This window comes from Mustela nigripes, chromosome 11 (assembly GCF_022355385.1).
Source record: "Mustela nigripes isolate SB6536 chromosome 11, MUSNIG.SB6536, whole genome shotgun sequence".
Taxonomy (NCBI): Eukaryota; Metazoa; Chordata; class Mammalia; order Carnivora; family Mustelidae; genus Mustela; species Mustela nigripes.
In genome coordinates this window covers 3,156,357-3,175,400 of record NC_081567.1, presented here as the reverse complement: position 1 = coordinate 3,175,400, position 19,044 = coordinate 3,156,357, and the positions used below count along the sequence as shown (strand labels likewise).

The window sequence follows — 19,044 nt, the reverse complement described above, 5'->3', positions numbered from 1 at the left end:
TAGGTTGGCCCACAGAAGCCGATGACTGACTGAACTGGGCCGGCAGAGGGGAGGCGCTGGGGGGGTTTGCCGGGATCAGCCCGGGGCCGCTTTCTTTGGGGGTGCTCTAGCTGGGTCTTCTGAGTTCTCTGCACAGATGTGGCCTTGCAGACGGGCGTGGGGGGCTTCCTGCCCGCCGGATGAACCTGCTCTGTGTTATCACCCATCGGCCCACTGCCTTTCTTTTGCCCCATATCCGAAATGTTTAGCTAATGTGGAATCCCGAGTTGAGTGTGGTGGTTCTCAAAGTGGGCTTCCTAGGAACCCCCAGGGAACGTGTGAGAAATGCAACTTCTTGAACTCCCCCCCCAGACCTCATGAAATATGCAATAGAAACCCAAGGGCAGAGCTGCACTAGAAAACCTGCTCTTCTTTAGGTTGCTCCATTTTACTCTTAGCAGAGATACTGGAGGCTCCCAGAGTGGGTGCAGGAGCTGGAAGGGTTCCTGGCTGGGCCTGGGAGGGAGGGACTGCTGGGCACAAGCCAGCTGTACAGGGCACCGGACCCCCACCCCCGAGCCCAAAAGGCAAGGTCAGGCTAAGCCTGTTCCAGCTGCTCAGGATCGCCTGTGGCCTTCTGGGTGGACGGTCAGCTGTATGTCTGCTGGAAAGACAAGAAGTGTGGCCAGGGTTCCAGAAAAGTACTTGGGAGCTCTGGGGAATGAGGCCACTTATCCTGGCCTAAAAGTGACCTGGAAGGAAGAGTCAAACCATGCGAGAGAGCATTGCCTTGTAGCCCTGGATGTTCCCGTTCTGGCTTTCCGGTGGTGGCGGGTCCCATGAGACCTCCAGCTGGCTGGCCGTGAGCGGGGTCACCTGGATGTTCTGTGGAGCCATGGCCGGGGCTGAGGAGAAAACAGCACAGGACAGAAGCTGAGGCATCTGCTGACATGTGCAGGGCCCCTAAGTCCAGAGGGGGCTTCCTGAGAGCCTGCCCAGGCTGTCCAGCTTTTATGCCTGGGAACCCTGCAAAACGTTCCCAGAATCACGTTTAGAGATGCATAAAATACAGTCTGGACAATTACAGAGGAAACGGATTCTATTGAGACACAGTTGGCAGAGTGTTCATAAACAAGGGTATGATCTGCTCATCTGCGTGCCTCGGGAGTGGGACGCAGGGTGGTGCTGCCAGGCTGGGCTAAGGGCTGCTGGGACATCAAGGTGTGACGCATGCGGGAGGATCTGTGGTTTTAGCACCAACCGGGGGCGTTTGGGGGCCTGTTGCTGAGTGAGTGGCAGGTCCTGCAGGCCTCGGGGCTGTGTCACTACGTTAGCAGTGGAGAGAGGCACTGCGTTTTGGATGGAACATGGAGAGACTAAGACATCCGCGTGCCCATCCCAGAAATCTTATGCTGTTGGGGCCCTGTTCCCTGGGGCTGCAGATGCAAGCCTGGCCCCTAGTGGGGTCAGGAGCACAGACTGCCCTGCTCCCAGTGCCCCTGCTCCGAGGGTCCTTAGGGCTCCAACACTGAGGACCTGGTCCTCCCGCCCCGAGGGCCACACTGTGCCTGGTGAGGTGGGGAGGACACTGCGGCCGTCGGCCCCCGGGAATCTGGGAGAGTTCAGAGAGCACATGCGTACATGCAGAGCCTGTCTCCTTTGCGTCTATGAGCTCTGCGCCGTTTCTGAATTCCTTGCGTGGTGGGCCACTCTCTGCCCCCCTGGGAGCTACTCCCTTCTCCTGCCTGCCAGTGCACTGCACCAGCGGGTCTGTGCTGGGCTGGACCCCTGGGCCCCAGGAACTGCCTGGGGGCCTCGATCTGTGGGCCCAGGAATATTTCCGGGCCATGCACGGAGACGACACAACAGCTGCTGTCCGAGGGTGACGGCCCTGCCACACATGCTCTCAGGAGAGAACGACCTTCGAGAGTCACCCCGTTCCCCCCCACCATGTAGAATAAAATAGTAATTAACACCCACTCAGCCTGACACCGACTATTTATTTTGTTCTAACTGTGCGGCTCCCGAATTATCGCTGCCCACCCTGCCGTTAATGGAAATGTTAATAACCCACACCAGGTTGTTGTGACAGATGCTCGACCTCATTATCAGAAATTCTTATTTACCGCTCCATTAAACAACAGAATCACACAAAAAAACAATTCAATCAAAACTAACTGGAGGAATTTTAACAGCCACATTAATAATCCAAAACATAAATAAAGTTAATGTCTTTTGCATGTTTGCCATCGGCAACTCTATCGCAAAATTACTGTTGTACAATTAAAACGTGAAAGGCAAAATTGAGCACGGCCATTACCCTGGCAGTGGGTTAGAACCTTCTGTGTGTGGCCCCCTGCCCCCACCCCGGGGTTCTCCTCCCCAAAGCTTGGGCTTTCGACTGTTCTCTGGACGTGGAGGTCCACAGAAACGGGGCTCGAGGCGGCTCCCAGAACTCAAGGGCCATGTGCTTCTTGGCTGGGATCGTCACATGCTGGCCAAAACCCACCCACTGTCTTGTGTAAAGCAGCCAAGCTGCATGCACTGCTGTCCCCAAGCTGAGCTGCTGTGATGTGCTCACCAGCTCTCCCGCAGCCCAGAGCTTTTGTGCCATAAAAATGCTGTGGGGAACAAGGATTTTTTTGATGACGACATAAGCAGGGAAGAGAAAAATGCGTGTAAACACAGAGCGGAGCATGTCAGTTTTGAGGCATTATTTCCTTGGTTCCCGAAAGCATTTGAGTCTCCGTGCCAGCAGGACGACCCGACTTAGGGAGGCTCTGCTATTTACAACCCCAGATACAGTGCTTGTTGGTCTTTGCGGGTGTGCGGGGAGATGGGGAGGCGCGGATGGAACTCCCGGTGAGCCCTTGCATGCGTTCTCCCCAATTCGTGCCCGTGCTGCACGGTAAACACAGAAATCAGACCTGGATGCTTTCTTAACATGCATGAAATCAGGGCTAAAGAGCATTTTCGCACAGCAGTCTCCAGGACGCGCTGAGACACAGACTGCCCACAAGCAGCCCCGAGAGCTGGCTTGCAAAGGGGATGCCTCATGTCAGGGCTGACGATCCTGCCAGGCTGCTGGGAGCAGGGCCTCTGGGGCGGGGGGGGAAGGGTGGCCCCTGCTACCCTGGCCACAGAGGCCACAGAAAGAGCAAGCTCACAGAGGAAGCAACGGAGGAACTTACAGGCTTCTGCACCTGAAAAGTTCTGGAATCTTCAGGGGTTCTGGGTGACTGCATAGGGAGGCCCGGCATGCAAGCTCCCCAGAGCAGGAAGGGCAGCGCTCTGTCCACCTCACATGACCACCGGGCCGACATGCTGCCCCAGAGTGGCCAGCAGCTGCTGGAACCATGTGACTGTGCCCGGCTCAGTCTTAACTTGCTGCTGAGAGGAAAGCACTGGCTCACGGCCACCTAACTCTGTGCCCACCAGGTCCTGAGTAGACCTGGTCACTCCTCAGGCCTGAGCTGTAGACCCTCCCTTGTCAGCATTTAAGAGCTTCCACTATGAGGTCCGGCCCCTGGACAGGCCCTGCCCTGTGCTCTCACCATGGAGAAAAAGAGATGACCGTGGTTGCCTGCTTGAGAGAGTCAGGGAAATGTTCTATCCTGCAAGAATGAACTGTGCAGACTCACCCATCCATTCAAACTACCCACTGCCTCTGAGGAAGGGTGCTGTGGCCTGTGATATCTCCCTCCGAGGGGACCACATGTCTCCCCTTCTGACCCCAGTGTAGTCAATGACAGGGAAGCAGTAGGGACATGTGGGCAGGAGTGACCCAGGCCACCTCCCAGAAGAAGCTTCCTGAAGTTCCCTGGCCTTCGATCTCCCCTTTCCCCACTACCACCTGAGCAGCAGTTCCCCTGCGGGGGCTGACTCCTCAGTCTGTGTCTTGGGGAGAAGACAACAGGGAGCAGGAGAGACACAGTTGGCCGAAGAGAACAGAGAATGTGAGAGAGAAATGGCCGCTGGTGATTAAGCCGCTAGGACTAGGTGACTGGTTGTCGCCACAGTGTAATGTGCTGACATTTTCCTGAGTATCCCCCAGGCCCTATGCTTGGCACTGAGGGGTGGGTGGACACAAAATGCAGCAACACGTGTAACAAGAGAGAGATCGCAGTCATCATGATAGCGCGTGTAATGGGAAGACAGGTTCAAAGGGCCATGAGAAGTCATTTCTGGCTGGGGGACACGGGGTCTTTCCTGGAAAAGGGTGTCTTTCAATAACGGGGAGGATTCGACATGTGACTATGGGCCTGGGAAGCGAGGGCCACATAAGGGGCGGGAATGGGAAGGGCGACGGGGTAGGGTATCTGCTGGGGTCACATCGGACAGATGGTCATCCAGGTGCTAGTGGCACCTGGGGCCGTGCTGGGCTTCTGCCAGTGCTGAACCATGCTAGGCCATGTCAGACCATGCTAGATCATGCTGAGTCATGCTAGGTCATGGTAGGCCATATCATATCATGCTAGGTCACACTAGGCCATGCTAGGTCATGTCAGATCATGCTAGGCCATGATAGGTCGGGCTAGACCATGTTAGATCATGCTAGGCCATGCTAGGTCATGTTAGATCATATTAGACCATGCTAGGTCAGGTTAGATCATGCTAGGTTGTGCTAGCATTTTAGATTATGCTAGACCATGCCAGGCCATTCTAGATCATCTTAGACCATGATAGGCCATGCTAGATCATATTAGGCCATGCTAGGTCATGTTAGATCATGCTTGATTATGCTGGACCATGCTAGGCTATGTTATATTATGCTAGGCCATGTTAGACCATGCTAGATCATGCTAAGTCATGTTAGACCATGTTAGGCCATGCTAGATCATGCTAAATCATGTTAGACTATGCTAGGCCATGCTAGGCTGTGCTAGGTTTCTTTCACTTTCTGTAACCCAGGGATTTATTATTTGGGTAGAACAATTTTTTAACTGATGCCTTGAGGATCACTGTTAACATTTCAATATAACGAGACAAGTATTTGTTTGATATAATAAAAAAATTACACACTCATCAATTCCCTTTACCTACATCACCATTTTTCTGGCCAAACACGCTGATTTCCTGTCGAAGCAAACAGGAAATAGAATTCTCTAACATAGTTTACCTTCTCGGCAAACTCTGCCAATACAATTTGTTCCTCTCAGCCAAGACACCTGGAGACAGACTCCGGTTCTGCGTAATTATCTAACCTCTGGGGCCTTTGCAATACAGAAAGGAGGCTTAACTAGATCATAGTTCTTCAGCTCAGTGGGGGGCAAGTCAAGACTGGAGACGGAACAATGACTCAGCGCAGGAACCTGGGAAAGGAGCAGAATCTCAAAAGGTGAGCAGAGCCCGGAAACACAAAAGCTTCCTGCACTTCTGGGGCAGGGGCACAGTCCCTAGAAGGAAGATAGGAGAGTCCCTGTTGTCACCCAATGTCAAGTCCAATGCCAGGGGCCCTGCAGGAGGCCAGGCAGCTGCCAGGGCCACCCAGAGAAACTCCGGGTCTGTAAACGAGTGCTCAGTTCGACATCGTACTGCGATGTTTAAAAAAGCCTACGACAGAATTCAAAGTGAGGAGATCGTGTTTTATAAATCTGTAATGAACACAAAAGACACGGATCACCCTTTTCTCAAGCGGAAGCCCCTGCTCGCCAGAAGCCTGCAGGGCCTTTGGAAGAGCGTGCTCTCATCTAGTCTGCAGCTGCTGGAATCATGGTGACCCAGCAGTGGGGTGTGACCATGGTGCTGAGGGCGGCGCAGGGGTGCGCGTGCAAGCCTTTTGTCTGGGTTCGCCTCACCCCCATAACCCCAGGCGGCGGTCTCTCACCACTGCCTTTCCTGCACGGGAAGACTGAGAAGGGCCCGGCCCCGGGACTCGACTCACACCGCACTCGATGCCTGGCAGCCCAGCGTCTAGCACAATGTGCAAGGGAGGGCGGGGGACTCAAGGCCACGTTTCTGGGTTCCTGGAGCAGCCACTGCAGCCCAGCCCCATCTCACTCAGCCTGAGCCCCTCACTTGAGCTCAAATGCCCATTTTTCCTCCAATCTGCTCAGTGCTGAGCGGGAACTAACACAACTCTCAGGAAGCTTAACAAGATAAATCGGGAAGCAGGTCCCTAAAACTGTCTTCAAAAACAGTCAGTGTCAAGGACTCCAGGCTCTGAGGCTGCAGGTGCAAGGTCATGGACGAAGCCCTGGATGGTGAGATTAGGATCCGGGCTCAGCCTGTGGGACTTGGGACACGGTTCAATCTCTGCGCCTCAGTTTCTTTTGCAAAACAGGAGAAAAGACCAGACTGAACGGGTCTCAGAGGTGAAATGAAGCAACTCTGCGACCAGCAAGGAGGAGGCGCTCTGTAACGCAGCCTGAACACAGGATCTTGCTCCAAACTCGTTTGTTCAGTAGGTGTGGGCAGTGTCCTGGGCCTGCTTTGGCTGTGTCCCCGTGGGGACTGTCAGTAGTCCCGTCACTGACATGTTTAAACATCCGCCCTCCTCTCAGTTCCTTTGTGGGCCAGGAGCAGCCCAGGTGTGTCCTTGACACTCTAACTTCCACAGCCTTGGAAGCCGGCATCCTGATGGCTGATGGTGGTGGCGCTCCATGGTCCCGCCTCCTGGTACTCACACCCTCCCTTGTGTGATTCCCTCCTGAGAGCACGTGCTTCTGACCAGCAGAATGTGTCAGACACGGAAGGTGGTGGCCCCATGATTGGCTTCCAGGAGACTGTGCTTCCCCACGGCTAGCGCCCATCTGGCTGGCCCTCTGTCCTACCCTTTCCCAGCAGCCATGCAGGGAGGGAGCCAGCAGCCATGCAGGGAGACACCCCCTGCAGAGGCTCGCCATGACAAGGAGCCCAGGGAGGCTTTTGTCCAACAGCCCATGAAACAGAGACTTGCCAACACAAGTGCGCTTAGAAATGGCTCCTTCCCCAGTCCAGCCTTCAGATGAGACAGCTGCCCTGCGTGCCACCCTGGGCGAGACCTAAAGCAGAGGACACAGCTCAGTTGTGCCTGAACACCTGGCTCCCCCCCACGGTGGTGTAGCACATGCATGTTTTTTTCAAGCAGCTGCCCAGGGAACATTTGTCACACAGCCTTTGATAACCAATCGATAACCAATACAGCCAATGAGCATAAGCTCCTCTAGGAAAGGTACCCAGCTGAGGCCCAGTCTCTGCACACTCTGGGCTCAGACAGATTGGCTTGAATTTAGTGTAGCCCCTGTGCTAAATGCAGGCTCTCATGGTGTTCAAGCGACCCACCATTATGGTCACACGTGTTCATAAGCAGCCTGGACCCACCTCTGGGCTGGGCACCAATGAGTGTGCAGAGGAAGACGGCTCTGGCCTTCAGAATGGTGGGTGTGTTGCAGGAAATACGGGAGTCTGGAGCAGTGTAGGGAGTTGGAGAGTCTCTGCCATGGGTGCTTCCCAGCAGGAACAAGGAAGAGGTTGGGAGCCTGGTAGCCCAGTCCCTGCCAGGCCCCACCTTGCTGGCAGGAGACACGGCAGTGAAAGCTGCTCAAACAAGCCAGCCATAAGGCCTGCACCTGTTGTGGGGTTTTCCTCCTTGCCTGTAGAGTGAATTTCCCATCAGAACAAGACCCCGGCCTACAGGCCACGACTGGACTGGGACCGCTGGTGGTCTGTGCAACGCAAACCATGGTCCCCGATTCACCAACCACGTCATATGCAGTTTGTATTTGCAAAACTCACGATACAGGGAGGATGTCTGCTCCCATTCCACACCTTAGAAAACAGAGCCTAAAGGGGCTTACGTTGTTTGTCCCAGAAGGGGCTGGATTTGCGCTGGGGTTTGCATAACTGGGAGGCTCACTGATTGTCAAGGACAGGCATCAGGGAGCTTCCCATAAAGGGCCGGGTAGCGTTTTAGATTTTGAGGGACGCATGTTCTCTGTCACAATGACTCAACGCTGCCTTTGTTTGGCAAATTAGTCACAGACAGCGTGTAAATGAATGGGCATCTCAATAAAACTCCATTCACAAAATCAGGCACTGGATTTGGCCCATGGGCCTGCTTTGTGGACCCTGCTCTGGGTCAGTAACGCAAGGATATAGCACCTGGCGAGGTGAGGGTCCACAATCCGTGTGTCAGCTCATCTTTGAACACCCACAAGCCACAGGTGTACTTGGAGATGGCTGGGCTGAAGCTGGGGGGTGCCCCAGCTGTGAAGACCAGCTGTGAGCCCGCTGCGTGGATACAGACAGCAGACGGCACCCGAAGGAGGGTGGGGGCCATGACAAAGGAGCAAGTGACGGTGCTTTTGATGTCGGGGACTGTGAGTCAACCAATGGTGACCAGCTGACGGGCTGTGGGCATGAGGGCTGCAAGGTGTCAAGGCTGCCCTCCAAAGGTCGGCCTGGAATTTGGAGATGCATAGAGGCACTGACCCCGGAGCACATGGGGGAGAAAATTCAGGAATTCCACGGGTCCAGAAGGCACCTAAGGGTGCAAGAATGAGGCAACCACTCCAGGAGAGCAGACTGACAGAGAGAGTGAATGGCGCCAGGGAGAGAGCAGAGGCAGAGCCCGGGGGCTGGGGGTCGTGCTACAGAGACGGGGTCTGGTATTGGCCAGAGTCAAAGGAAGCAGTCCTGGACCTGGTAACAAGGAGCTCAGAGCTTGGCAGTTCCAAGGGCAGACGCGGCGGGGCCCCATGGAGCTAGCCCGTCAGCTTCTGCCCATACTCCCGGCATCCCCAGTCGGCGGGGAGACAACACATGAAAGGAGGGGGGTTCTCAAATTCAGCAAGAGCTTGGCCGGGAAGGAGAGACACAGGCGAGGCCAGGCTCTGCGGAGAGACCAGGCGGTCGGAGTACTTCCAAATCCACAGCTCTGTATTGCCAGCAGCCCGGTGGCCAGGTGTGGACACCCTGTCCCCACGTGGCTGCTGACTCACACACGTGGGAATGATGTCTCCTTTGTCCCCGGGGACAACCAGTGTCTACGAATCCAGCAGGCCTGCCGTCCAGGTGGGGCTCTGGAAGGTGTGAAGGCCCCTTGGCCAGCACGGCTTGACCCCAGACAGCCTCACCCACTTACAGGGCCCAGGCCAGGCTTCTCTCTCCACCCAGAGTTTGCGCTGCTCAAGGGCAGGACCTGGGCTTCCCCCTTCAGGGGCCCCTCCAGCTGCTGAGGGAGTGGGCGCTCAGCAGTGAGGTCTCCATCCACCCCCAGTACAATGCTCAGAGGAGCGTCCTGAGAATCTGCCCAGCCCAGAACTTGGACTCCAGATGGCGTGATGTTTGGGATCTTTTCCAAATAAAGCATTAGGATTCAAATATTCTCCATAACCTTCCTACGCTGATGGAAATTAGGTTAATAGAAATGTCATTTATCTACTAACATTTCATCTGCTGGGGAAGGCAGTACTCTGTGCTGCGGAGCACATGGTGCAGGAGAGGGATACCCAGAGCTGTGGGACCAGGAGATGCTCGCGGAGGCCGGAGATGCTGCTAGGCAGGAAGGGCCCCAGGGCCTGTCGCAGGAGCAAATTCTATATCTCTCCCTATGAACAAGAGGGATCCACTGAGGGGTTGAAATCGGGTTGGGGAAGGATCACTCATGCCGGGGTATGGAAGCTGGGGTAGTCGTGGTGATTCTAGAACTTTCCATGGGTCTCTGCTATAGGGCATCAGCTCACACCTGTGCCCTTGGTCTGGGACCCTCGCGGCACCCCGGCACTGACCAGACTGTGGGAGCTGCCCTCCCTTCCTCTCACCTCTCCCAGGCCACGTCTGACCGCACGGAAGGCCTAATCCTGGGTGCAGCCCTGCCTCAGGCCTCCCCTCACCCCCTCAGCACCCCATTCCCCATGTGCTTGCAGTGGCTTTAGAATCAACACAGCTGCCTGACTCTGTTACCTCATTCCCCACGCGGCCTCAGGACAGGAGTTCCTGGAGTCAGGGATGCTGAAGACAGGCTGGAGGAGGCAGCAAAGGCCAGGGTCATCCCTAGGAGCTCTCTCTGGTCTGGGAGGGGACAGGCAATGTCCCCACTCCCTTATCAACGTCTACTGGGTCAGCTGGGGTCAGGCCCAGCAACACAGGAGGCTGTCCCTCTATGGGGACTCTCTAGTCTGGTCTCTGAGGCAATGACTCGGGACTTTGTGCATCAAGAAAGCAAACAGTGTGCTGTGGCCCCTGAGGGCAAGAAGGAGCCCCAGGACCCCTGGCCACCTCCAGACTGGGTGACGGCCTCCGGGCACCCACGGCTCACCTGGGGCCAGAGATAGCGACCGGCCTAGCCCACAGCAGGCTCTCACATCCCAGTGAACACCCGCCACACCATTCATGATCGCTGGCCTGTAAGCCCTGTGTCTCCACCTGCACACTGTATACACACTGCATGGCCCACCACACGACAGGCAGGACCTGCTATGGAAGCTGCCTGTGGTTTTGATGCTGTCAGGACCCGCGTCCATTAGTAATTACCTGGAGATCGCAGTGCGTGATGCCGGGGAGAGGCTGTGGCCAAAGTCCCCTTGACTCCTGGCCTTGCACCAGGTTCAGACCAGCAGAGCTCCAGAGCCTTCTCTGGCCCTGAGGCTGGAGCCGGGCCCTGCGTTGCTAGGGGGAGCTAAAACGGCAAAAAAAGTGGTGCCATTCCTCCCTCCTTCCAGCCAGCTGCAATTAAAAACTCCAGGACTTCCAAGAAAGGTAGAACCTGCAGTTCCTAGTAAGTTTCTTGTTCTTTAAAAAAAGAGCCAACCAACCATTCCAAGATGCTCGCAGCCTTGTGAAGGGACAGTCGGGCCCATCGTGACCCAAATGGCCCCTAAACCAACCAACGAGTAGAACAGTGCCTGATTCTTTTCCCTTTTAGGCAAAAGTTATTGGGGTCAAAGAGCAAAGGTCAGGGCGCTTTCCACTGGGTGCAGGAGAAAGTTCTGACTCCCTCTTTCGGAGGAATTAACTGTCAAGTCCTTCCTTTCCCTGGGGGCGGCAGTCGGGCTCCAGCTGCTGTGGGTAGAGTGAGGACAAGCTGCTGGGGGATCAGGGCCCGAGGTGACGATGCTGCGGGGACCGAGTTCAGCAGGTGACCCGCAGGGCGGAGCCGAGTGCAGCTCTAGCAAGAGGCACGGGGAAGAGGTGAGGGGGTTCCGGAGAGGGAGGGCGGGAGAGCGGGATGACTGTGGGGTGCACTTTTCTGTCCCTTCAGAACGTAACACACATCCCGTCCAACCCCAGCAGAATTTGCCGAAATGACTATAAAGTTCCTAAAAATGGCTGAGAAGTTCTGGGAAACAAAAACCAGGGCAGAGTGTTGCGAGACAGGAAGGATGGTGATAACGCAGCCACGGGAGGGGCTGGTGGCATGAGCGCGACGTCGCAAGAACCCCCGGCCACGCCCCGGAGCATCGGGGGTCCGGTTGGTCGGAAATGGAACTGGGGCAGTGGGTGCGAGAAGCAGCCACTGAGAAGCTCACATCCGCCCAGCACCGAAACGCATTCCAGATGTGCTCCAGAGTTTCAGGAACCAGGGACCCACACCAATCTGGAGGACAAGCCGGGTACCTCCTGGGCTCTTGGACCAGAAGCAGACCCCACAGAGCGAGAGGTTTGACCACAGGAAACTCCGCGACAGACAACAGAACAGGGAAACTGCAGGCCCTAAGGGGGTCGGACGTGATGTCCCTGATGCACACGGAGCTCGCACAAATCACCCCCAGGACACTAAGACCCCGTGAGACACGTCGCCGTGTACGGTCAGGGCATTTAACAGCACGGTAGAGATGACAGGTCAGTGGCCAGAACACTAGTGAGATACACTGTCACCTAACAAGTGAGGCAAGAGCCCAGTGTGGAAGCAGAGAGGCCACATGACCCCCATCCTGGTCCCCAGGGCGTGGCATGTCAATGGGTTTCAGTTTCTTCAAGCAAGAAATGTTTATGTCCTTTGAGCCAGGGAGTCTGCTTCTAGCATTTTCTCCCAAGGACAGAATCAGAGAGGTTATAAAGGATTTGCAACAGTGCTCACAGAGGCTTGATTTATGTCAGCAAACCCCTGCGCCCTGCGTCTGTGCCAATCCCTCTCTCCCAGATGAACAGCAGGGGTAACCCCGGGGACGGTTTGTGAAGGTTCTCCACCATCTGGACCCAGCCCCGCATCTGGGGCCACCTGTCTCACCTGGGAAAGGCACCCCCTGGCCCTGACCCCCCATTCCTTATACAGCAGTGAGCCCCATTTGCCTGCTCCCCCAAACTGCTCCCATGGGGATATTCCGATGGCCCTGATGCTTCTAGCCCCAGACGAGTCTCCAGATACAATCCCAGACCTGGCTTCCACCCACCACTGCCAGAGCCCAGTGCAAGGGGCAAGATCGGGAGAAGCCTCTGGAGGCCAGGAGGGGACATCTTCCCTCTCCGCTCTCCATTGAAGAGCCCTGTGCTCCCTGTGGGGGTCATCCCCTGAACCAGCGGGGCAGAGAGAACAGGCACATTCAAAGCATCTGGGGTTCTCAGCGGGTACAGAGGAACCTCCTGGCCTCTCTCCTGAGTGGAAGCAGCTATGGGCTGCACTCAGAGCCTCTGCAAACAGGCGGGCCCACATGGGTCACCTCATGCACGTTCACGGGAAGGTGCTGGAGGCACTCATGGAGGAAAGCGGGCACAGAAGCCGGACCGGCGAGCACAGGAGGTCTTTGGCGGCCAGCAGGCACCATGCTGTGGCCTCAGGACAGACGGGCTACACGGGCCTGGCTGCCCTGACCCCATGGCGCTGGCAGGTGGGGGTAAAGTCCCAGCCAGGTTTTGCCTGGGCTTAATGCTTGTGGGACCACAGGGATGGGGAGGTTGTGGCCAGCCTGGGAAGGCCAATGCTGGGCTTGTCACCGTTGAAGCAGTGGAAAAGGGGGAGGAAGGGGAGCCTTGAAGGTTTGGTTGAAAGCCCCCTGTGAGCTGCTGCCGACGGCCCTGGGGCTCTTGATAGTCAGAGGGGCTGCTCCAAGTTCGGCAGGGTTCTGACTTTGCTTTCAGGGCCCAGGCAGAGAAACACCTGTCCAAGGCCAGTGACAGCATGGTCAGGCCAGGAGGTGGCCCTGGGCCTGGTGGCTGGACCTTTCTTGTAGCTTCTTTTAGCCATATGCAAAAGGGACTGACAGCTTCCCCGGCAGGACTGCTGTGAAGCCCAACCTTGTGAGCCCATCCTGCTCGGAACCCTCCGTGGATTGCCTATTCCCCTGCGTGGCGATCTCTGTGATGGCAGCTTTTCAAGGCAGAGAGTCAAAGGGTGAGACCGACCCTGTGTTTCCTGACCTAGAGCAAGACGGCTGCCCCATGAGGCCCCTGAGCATGCACCCCTCCCCTCCATGGCAGCCTGCCTTTCCCCAGGCGCCCATGGCTCTCCCTGCCAATCACACCTGGGCCACACATCGACCCCGACTCTGCGGGCTATGCAGCATGCTCCTCATCCTGGAGCCAGCCCGCAGTCTCTAGGCCCCCCGCCAGGTTTTGAACATCAGGTGTGTCCGGGCCAGCAGCTCAGGCCTAGGCCGAGCACTTGGCCTCTTTGGTCACTTCCTGGGCCAAAACTGCTCCTGGCCACCATCACCCTGTCTGGCCGGGGCTTTCTCGGGGTTGACACTGGCTTTCCTTTCCTCTGCCATGACCATCTCGGCTCTGTGGGTGGGCTCCTCTGCGTTGGGAGGGGGGCGCATTCTGCCTTTAAACCTGGACTGAGGCCCAGAGGGGAAGCAGGGCTAGAGGTGGGTGGGGGCTGCTAACCCTGCCTCACCCCTGGAGTGAGGGCGGCATGACTGCTGTCTGAGCATCCCCGGGCCAGGCGCCAGGCCAAGGACCTGTCGTTCTTCAGGCTCACTGAATCTTCGCTGTGACCTATGACAGAGGCGCCTGGGCCTGTTGCTTCAGGAAATCGAACCCCAATTCACAGGGCCTCTACAACACTCTTGTCTCCCCAAATAAGACCCTTTGGTACAAGTCCACCCACTCCAGGGGCCTTGGCCTGCACAGTAGAGTCGGGGGGCTACAGGGTCCTGATGGGGCAGCTGAGATGGTGTTGATGGGGTGAGGGCTCCCTGCTCCGTGAGAATGGGGGCTGTTATTCCCCCTCCCTGGCAGCAGGGTGTGTATGTGTGTGGGGGTCTCTGCTTCTACAGCCCCCACCATCAGAGCCGGAAACAGGTGCTCTGCCTTCAGTGGTCCCCACAAAGCATTCAGGGTGCAATCAATTTTTGACCAAAACAGAACAAGGCTCAGAACAGAAAGCTCTGGGCTTGGTTTGGGGCCAGTCAGGTCTGCTGTGTTGTTTTGTCAGAAGCCCTTAGGTTTCTGGGGTCCCCAGATGCGTGCCCTTCTTGAATGGACAGGGGTGATGGGGCAAACAGGAGCTGGGGCTTCTGAAGCCTCTGTTAGGGCGCTTCCTGTGTGTCCCTGGCCCTGGGGATCCCCACCCCCACATGGCACTGCCTGCTGTCATTCGTCTCCTGTGTCCATGCTTCCGAGCAGGGCTGCCGGCTTCTCTCCTTCCTGTCTAATCTGGTCTTGTCCCTTCCCCCACTCCTTCCCCACAGCATTGTCGGCAAACCATGGAGTCCTAAGGACAGTGGGGTGGATAGGAGGGGCTCTCCGCTCTGTGGAGCACTGAGCACAGACAGACCACAGACGGCGAGTGCAGAAAGCTGTGTGTGCAATGTGTTCCGGAAGAGAGGAGGGAACCCCAGCTCTGCCTCGAGAGAGGGAAGAGACGGCTACTCCCCAGAGGCACGGCTCCAAAGCAGGGCTGGAGGAAGCCTGCAGGTCCTCCCAGGACACGGAGCAAGAGCAGGGACTCTAGACGACACGGCCAGTGTCTGTTCCAGGGGAGAGCGGCTTGGGAGGCCTGGAAACACAGGCAGCAGCTGATGTTATTGTCCCAGCGCAAGAGGGCAGCCTTTGCCAGAAAGTGGGGGCCCATCCTTGAGGAGCACATGTCTTGAAGGCCAGGATGTGGTCTCCTTTTTCTAGCCCTGTAGTACCCGGGACCCCGAGAACACAGAGATGGGCTTGGAGATCTCAGTGGGGACAACTGGAACAGCAGTTATGTACCATGGCACCCCACACAGGGTCCCTCTCACCCCTCTCTGAAGCAGCTCTGGCCACTGGCACTCTGCCATCCATGCATGTGGACTGTGGCAGGGAGCACCCATTCCCCTAGGGATCCTTCCTCCCATCTGGCCCAGGGGCCCAGGTAGAGATATGACATCATCGCCTGGCTTTGGGGACCTCAGACCGCTGGCCACTGCATCTGGTCTGCAGAGGGCTGTATCACTAAAGGCTAGCTCTTAGGACCGAGTGGGTTTCCTCTGCAGACGTCACTGAAGGGAAGCTGTCTTCTTGCTGCCACAGCAGCGCCACTGTAACAAGGAGCCTCCCCAAGATAGGAGCAAACTGACAGGACAGTGGAGCCAAAACGAACCATCAAACCAGCCTGTTAGGGTGCTGGATCCAGCCATGCCTGAAGCTAGACCTTCAACTTTTCTGTTATATGGGTTAATATATGATTCTTTCAGCTCAAGCCTGTTTGGGCTGGGCTTTTATTTCTGGCAAACTGGAGTCCATACTGATGTATTATTTTTACCCATTTGCGATGCCTGGACTCAGAAATCAATCTCAATTAGAAATTTCCTAAAAATTACCTTGTCTCCATGAGGTGAAACAGATTTAAATCCTGTATGTTTGGGCTAGACCCAGAGACCCCCTATTCTAAACACCTTGCTCTGCAGATGAGACCAAGGGAGTTAAGTAACTCACCCAGAGTCTCAACCATTCATTCACAAATACTGACCCACCCTGTGTGGTCATGTTCTCCACATTCATCCTGTAGGAAGGACAGATGATTTAGGGACAGAGTTGGCATGAGGCTCCGAGTGTCCTTAGTCCTAGCTCACAGTGCTCCTTTCTACACCGTGATTCCTCAAGTCTGGGGCCCAGAGGGTTCAAGTGACTTGCCCATGGTCACACAGTCAGTAACTGGCAGAACTGCCTACGAATGGGTGGACTTTATTCCAGAGCAGCCAATGCACGCTGAGAAGGCTGATTCCCTGTTTTTTCTATCTAAACTCCAAAGATTCCCTGATTTCATCTGCCGGGGCCGTGGCCCTGGTCCTCCCTGACTCCAGCATCTCAAGGCCTAGAGTCCTGGTCAGTTCCTATTTGCATCTGACTTGGGCAGGCAGGTCTTGCCCTTTCTCCCCCGGGGTGCACAGCACACCCTCTCCTGGTATCCGCCAGGCCACTCTGCCTCTGTGCTCCGTGTCCTCGGCTGGTCTCTCTGGAAGGCTGTCACCCACATTACGGTGGAAGGAGTGAGCATACAATTTCCTTCCGTATCCTGCCCCCATCCAAATTTGTGCAGGAGAGAGCAGAACTGCAGGGACGTGCGCATGCGTTCTTCCTGTGCGGTGCTTACAAGAACCCCCTTGCACAAAGCCTAGCCCATAGCACTTAGCAGCCTCTCTGGTCCCTGCTCCTGCCGCCTGCTTGCCTCCCCAGAGTGCGCTCCTGTACCCTGCCAGCTGACCCCCTTCCCTGCCCAGGTGCTGTAGGAGCCATTGATGGTACATGTGTGTGCCTGTGTGAGCAAAGGTACTGGGGTCACAGCAGTCACAGGGCAGATACCACTGTCACGTGTCTCCTTGCTTCAGGAGGAGACCTCCCTGATTAGCCCCATCCCCCCACTTACTCCCCCCTGCTCTGAGACATGAAGCCCACCCACTTTATCTCAGTCCATCTGGGTGCTTCCCAGTGCCCAGGATTCCCACAGCTGCTCTCCTGCCTCATCCTCATGGGAGTCTGGGGACCTCTATTTGCAAGGCAGCAAAGGCATTCAGGTCCCCTTTGGTCCTAAGCTCGGGATGGGGAGCACTGTGAGAGGAGTGGTCCTGGTCCCACGGGGAAGGAAGACAGGACCGCCCCATCTGATAATGAAGGTAGAGGTGTCCACACTGCACCTGAGACTCAGGGTACAAAAGGGGAAAGCTGGACCTGTGGCAGGGCAGCGGGGGCGGGTGGGGGGTGGTGGTCAGAGAGAGCTTTCTGGAGAAGCAGCCCCTGGAGTCAGGTCCTGGGTGGGAGTCAGGGGAAGAGGGAGCACGAGGAGGCTGAGCAGTGCTCCGTGCACAGAGCCCACAACCATTCAGGAGGCTTGAAGAGCCACTTCTCAGCACCTCCGGCAAGGGCCCTCAGCAGCACAGCTGGCTCATCAGAGCGTGCGAGTGGGGTCAGACAGCCCTGGAGCCCAGGCTTACCAGGTAGGGTCCCCCGTTTTCCATCTGGGGGCTATGGGGTCCAGGAGGCTGACACCGAGATGTGGGGAGACAGCACGGGGAGCAGGTGGGTGCCGGGAGGACAGGTGCCCTAGGAGTGGGGGCCCCTCCAGGAGAGTGGAGGAAGGTGAGAGGCCCCGGGGAGCAGAAGGAGCCCCCACCCCACCACCTCTGTGGCTCCCCCTGCCTGTCTGTCATGGCGTTAGCTCAGCGCTGCTGGATAATACCGTAGAGGCTGTCCTCACAGCACCTGGATGGTGGGGACCAGCCAGGTGTCCCCGTGCAGACGGGAAGAGACGAAATCTGAGTGTGCACATGGCAAAACGTTCCCCAGGCACGAGACTAGGTGCTGCCGCGTCGGGTGAAAGCACCCCGCTCGTGGGCGCAGGTGCTAGGAGACATTCCGCACAGATTCCTAGACAGGAAACCTCCAGGCCACTGGCTGGCTGGGAAGCGGGATGGGGAGGAGGGACAGCTGGATGGCAGGTGCTTCTATCCGGGAAGTGGGGCTCTCTCCCCGTGGGGGTGACGGCTGCGCCACAGCTGTGCACAGGGTGTGCGCTCCAGGCTGCACCCTCCGCTTCAGGGTCGGGGGGACGGCTGACCTCACACTGCTCGCAGTTTGCCCTGATGCTTGCTAACCCGCCAGCGTGCAGTGGAGCGCGGAGCAGAGTATAGAGGAGAGCATGGAGCACGGCGTGGAGCACGGCACGGGGCGTGGCTCAGAGCCGGAGGAGAGCACGGAGCGGAGGATGGCATGGAGCACGGAGCAGAGGACGGAGTGGAGGATGGCACGGAGCACGGAGCCGGACGTTAGGCCCACGGCAACCTGGCCAGTGCACACAGCCCCCCATGCCTGCCTGCCTCCCTCCCTGGTGCTAGTCTTCTCCTCGGAGCGTCTGCCTGGGCCCCTATAACTCAAGCTCTGCCTCCAGTGCCACAGGCCCCTGATGCAGGCCGCCAGCGGGCTGCCAGGTGCTGCGGTTCCGGCTGGCTGGCAGACCCCCGTGCTGACCAGTGTGGGCCCAGGTGCCAGAGAGGGCTGGAGAGCCCGCCTTCTGGAGGGTACTGGGCACGTCCTGTCCCTCCCTGCCTGTACTCCTGCCTGGCCTCGGCCTGGGGAGGGAGGCTCCTCTGAGGGGAGGCACATCTGCCCAGAATACTGGCTGCCCAGCCCCCATCTCACCACGCCATTTAACCCCTGGGGGCAGACGTACAGCGCCACCAGCACAGCCTACGCTCTAGGCATCACATTTCACTCGGCCTCACTTGGTGCAAATGTTGCTTGACCATTCCAGAAAAGTCCTGCTCAGTTAGTCCCCCAGTGCTGTCATTCAGTTTCTAACAGTAATGTTAGAAATGTTGAAAGGTCTCTCCAAATGTTGAAAGGTCACCTGACAGGTTTCTGCGGGCTGGCCCAGCGGCCCAACCACCGTCTCCTGCAAGCCTGGGGCTCTGACCTCAGAGGGAATTCCCGTGGTTCCCGGCCTGGAGCACGATGCTCTCACCACCCCAGCTGACCTGAGCAGGAGCCCCGGCAGAGGAGGGGAGAGCGGGCAGTGCCCTTGGGTCAGACGGGAGCCCAGTCTGCTCTCAACATAACATGATGTCTCTCTGAAGCCTCCACACAAGGGACAGCCCTGGAAACAAACTCAGGGGCCGCGTCTTATCTAATAGGGGTACAAACAATGATCCATGTGATTTTCCCATACAGGAGACCGGGCAGTTTACTGGTGGGTCAGGCCAATGTGTGCCAAGCCGAAGCTGGGACCCCACCAGG

General features: G+C 57.0%; 1 protein-coding gene across 1 annotated transcript in view; it reads right to left on the bottom strand.

Moving 5' to 3' along the window:
- SDK1 (sidekick cell adhesion molecule 1) overlaps window positions 1–19,044 on the bottom strand; it is a 510,153-nt gene that overhangs the window by 39,423 nt on the left and 451,686 nt on the right. Inside the window, exon 35 of the mRNA XM_059414328.1 lies at window positions 769–884. Within this exon, the coding sequence (XP_059270311.1) occupies window positions 769–884 (116 nt within the window). The remainder of the gene's footprint in view (window positions 1–768; window positions 885–19,044) is intronic.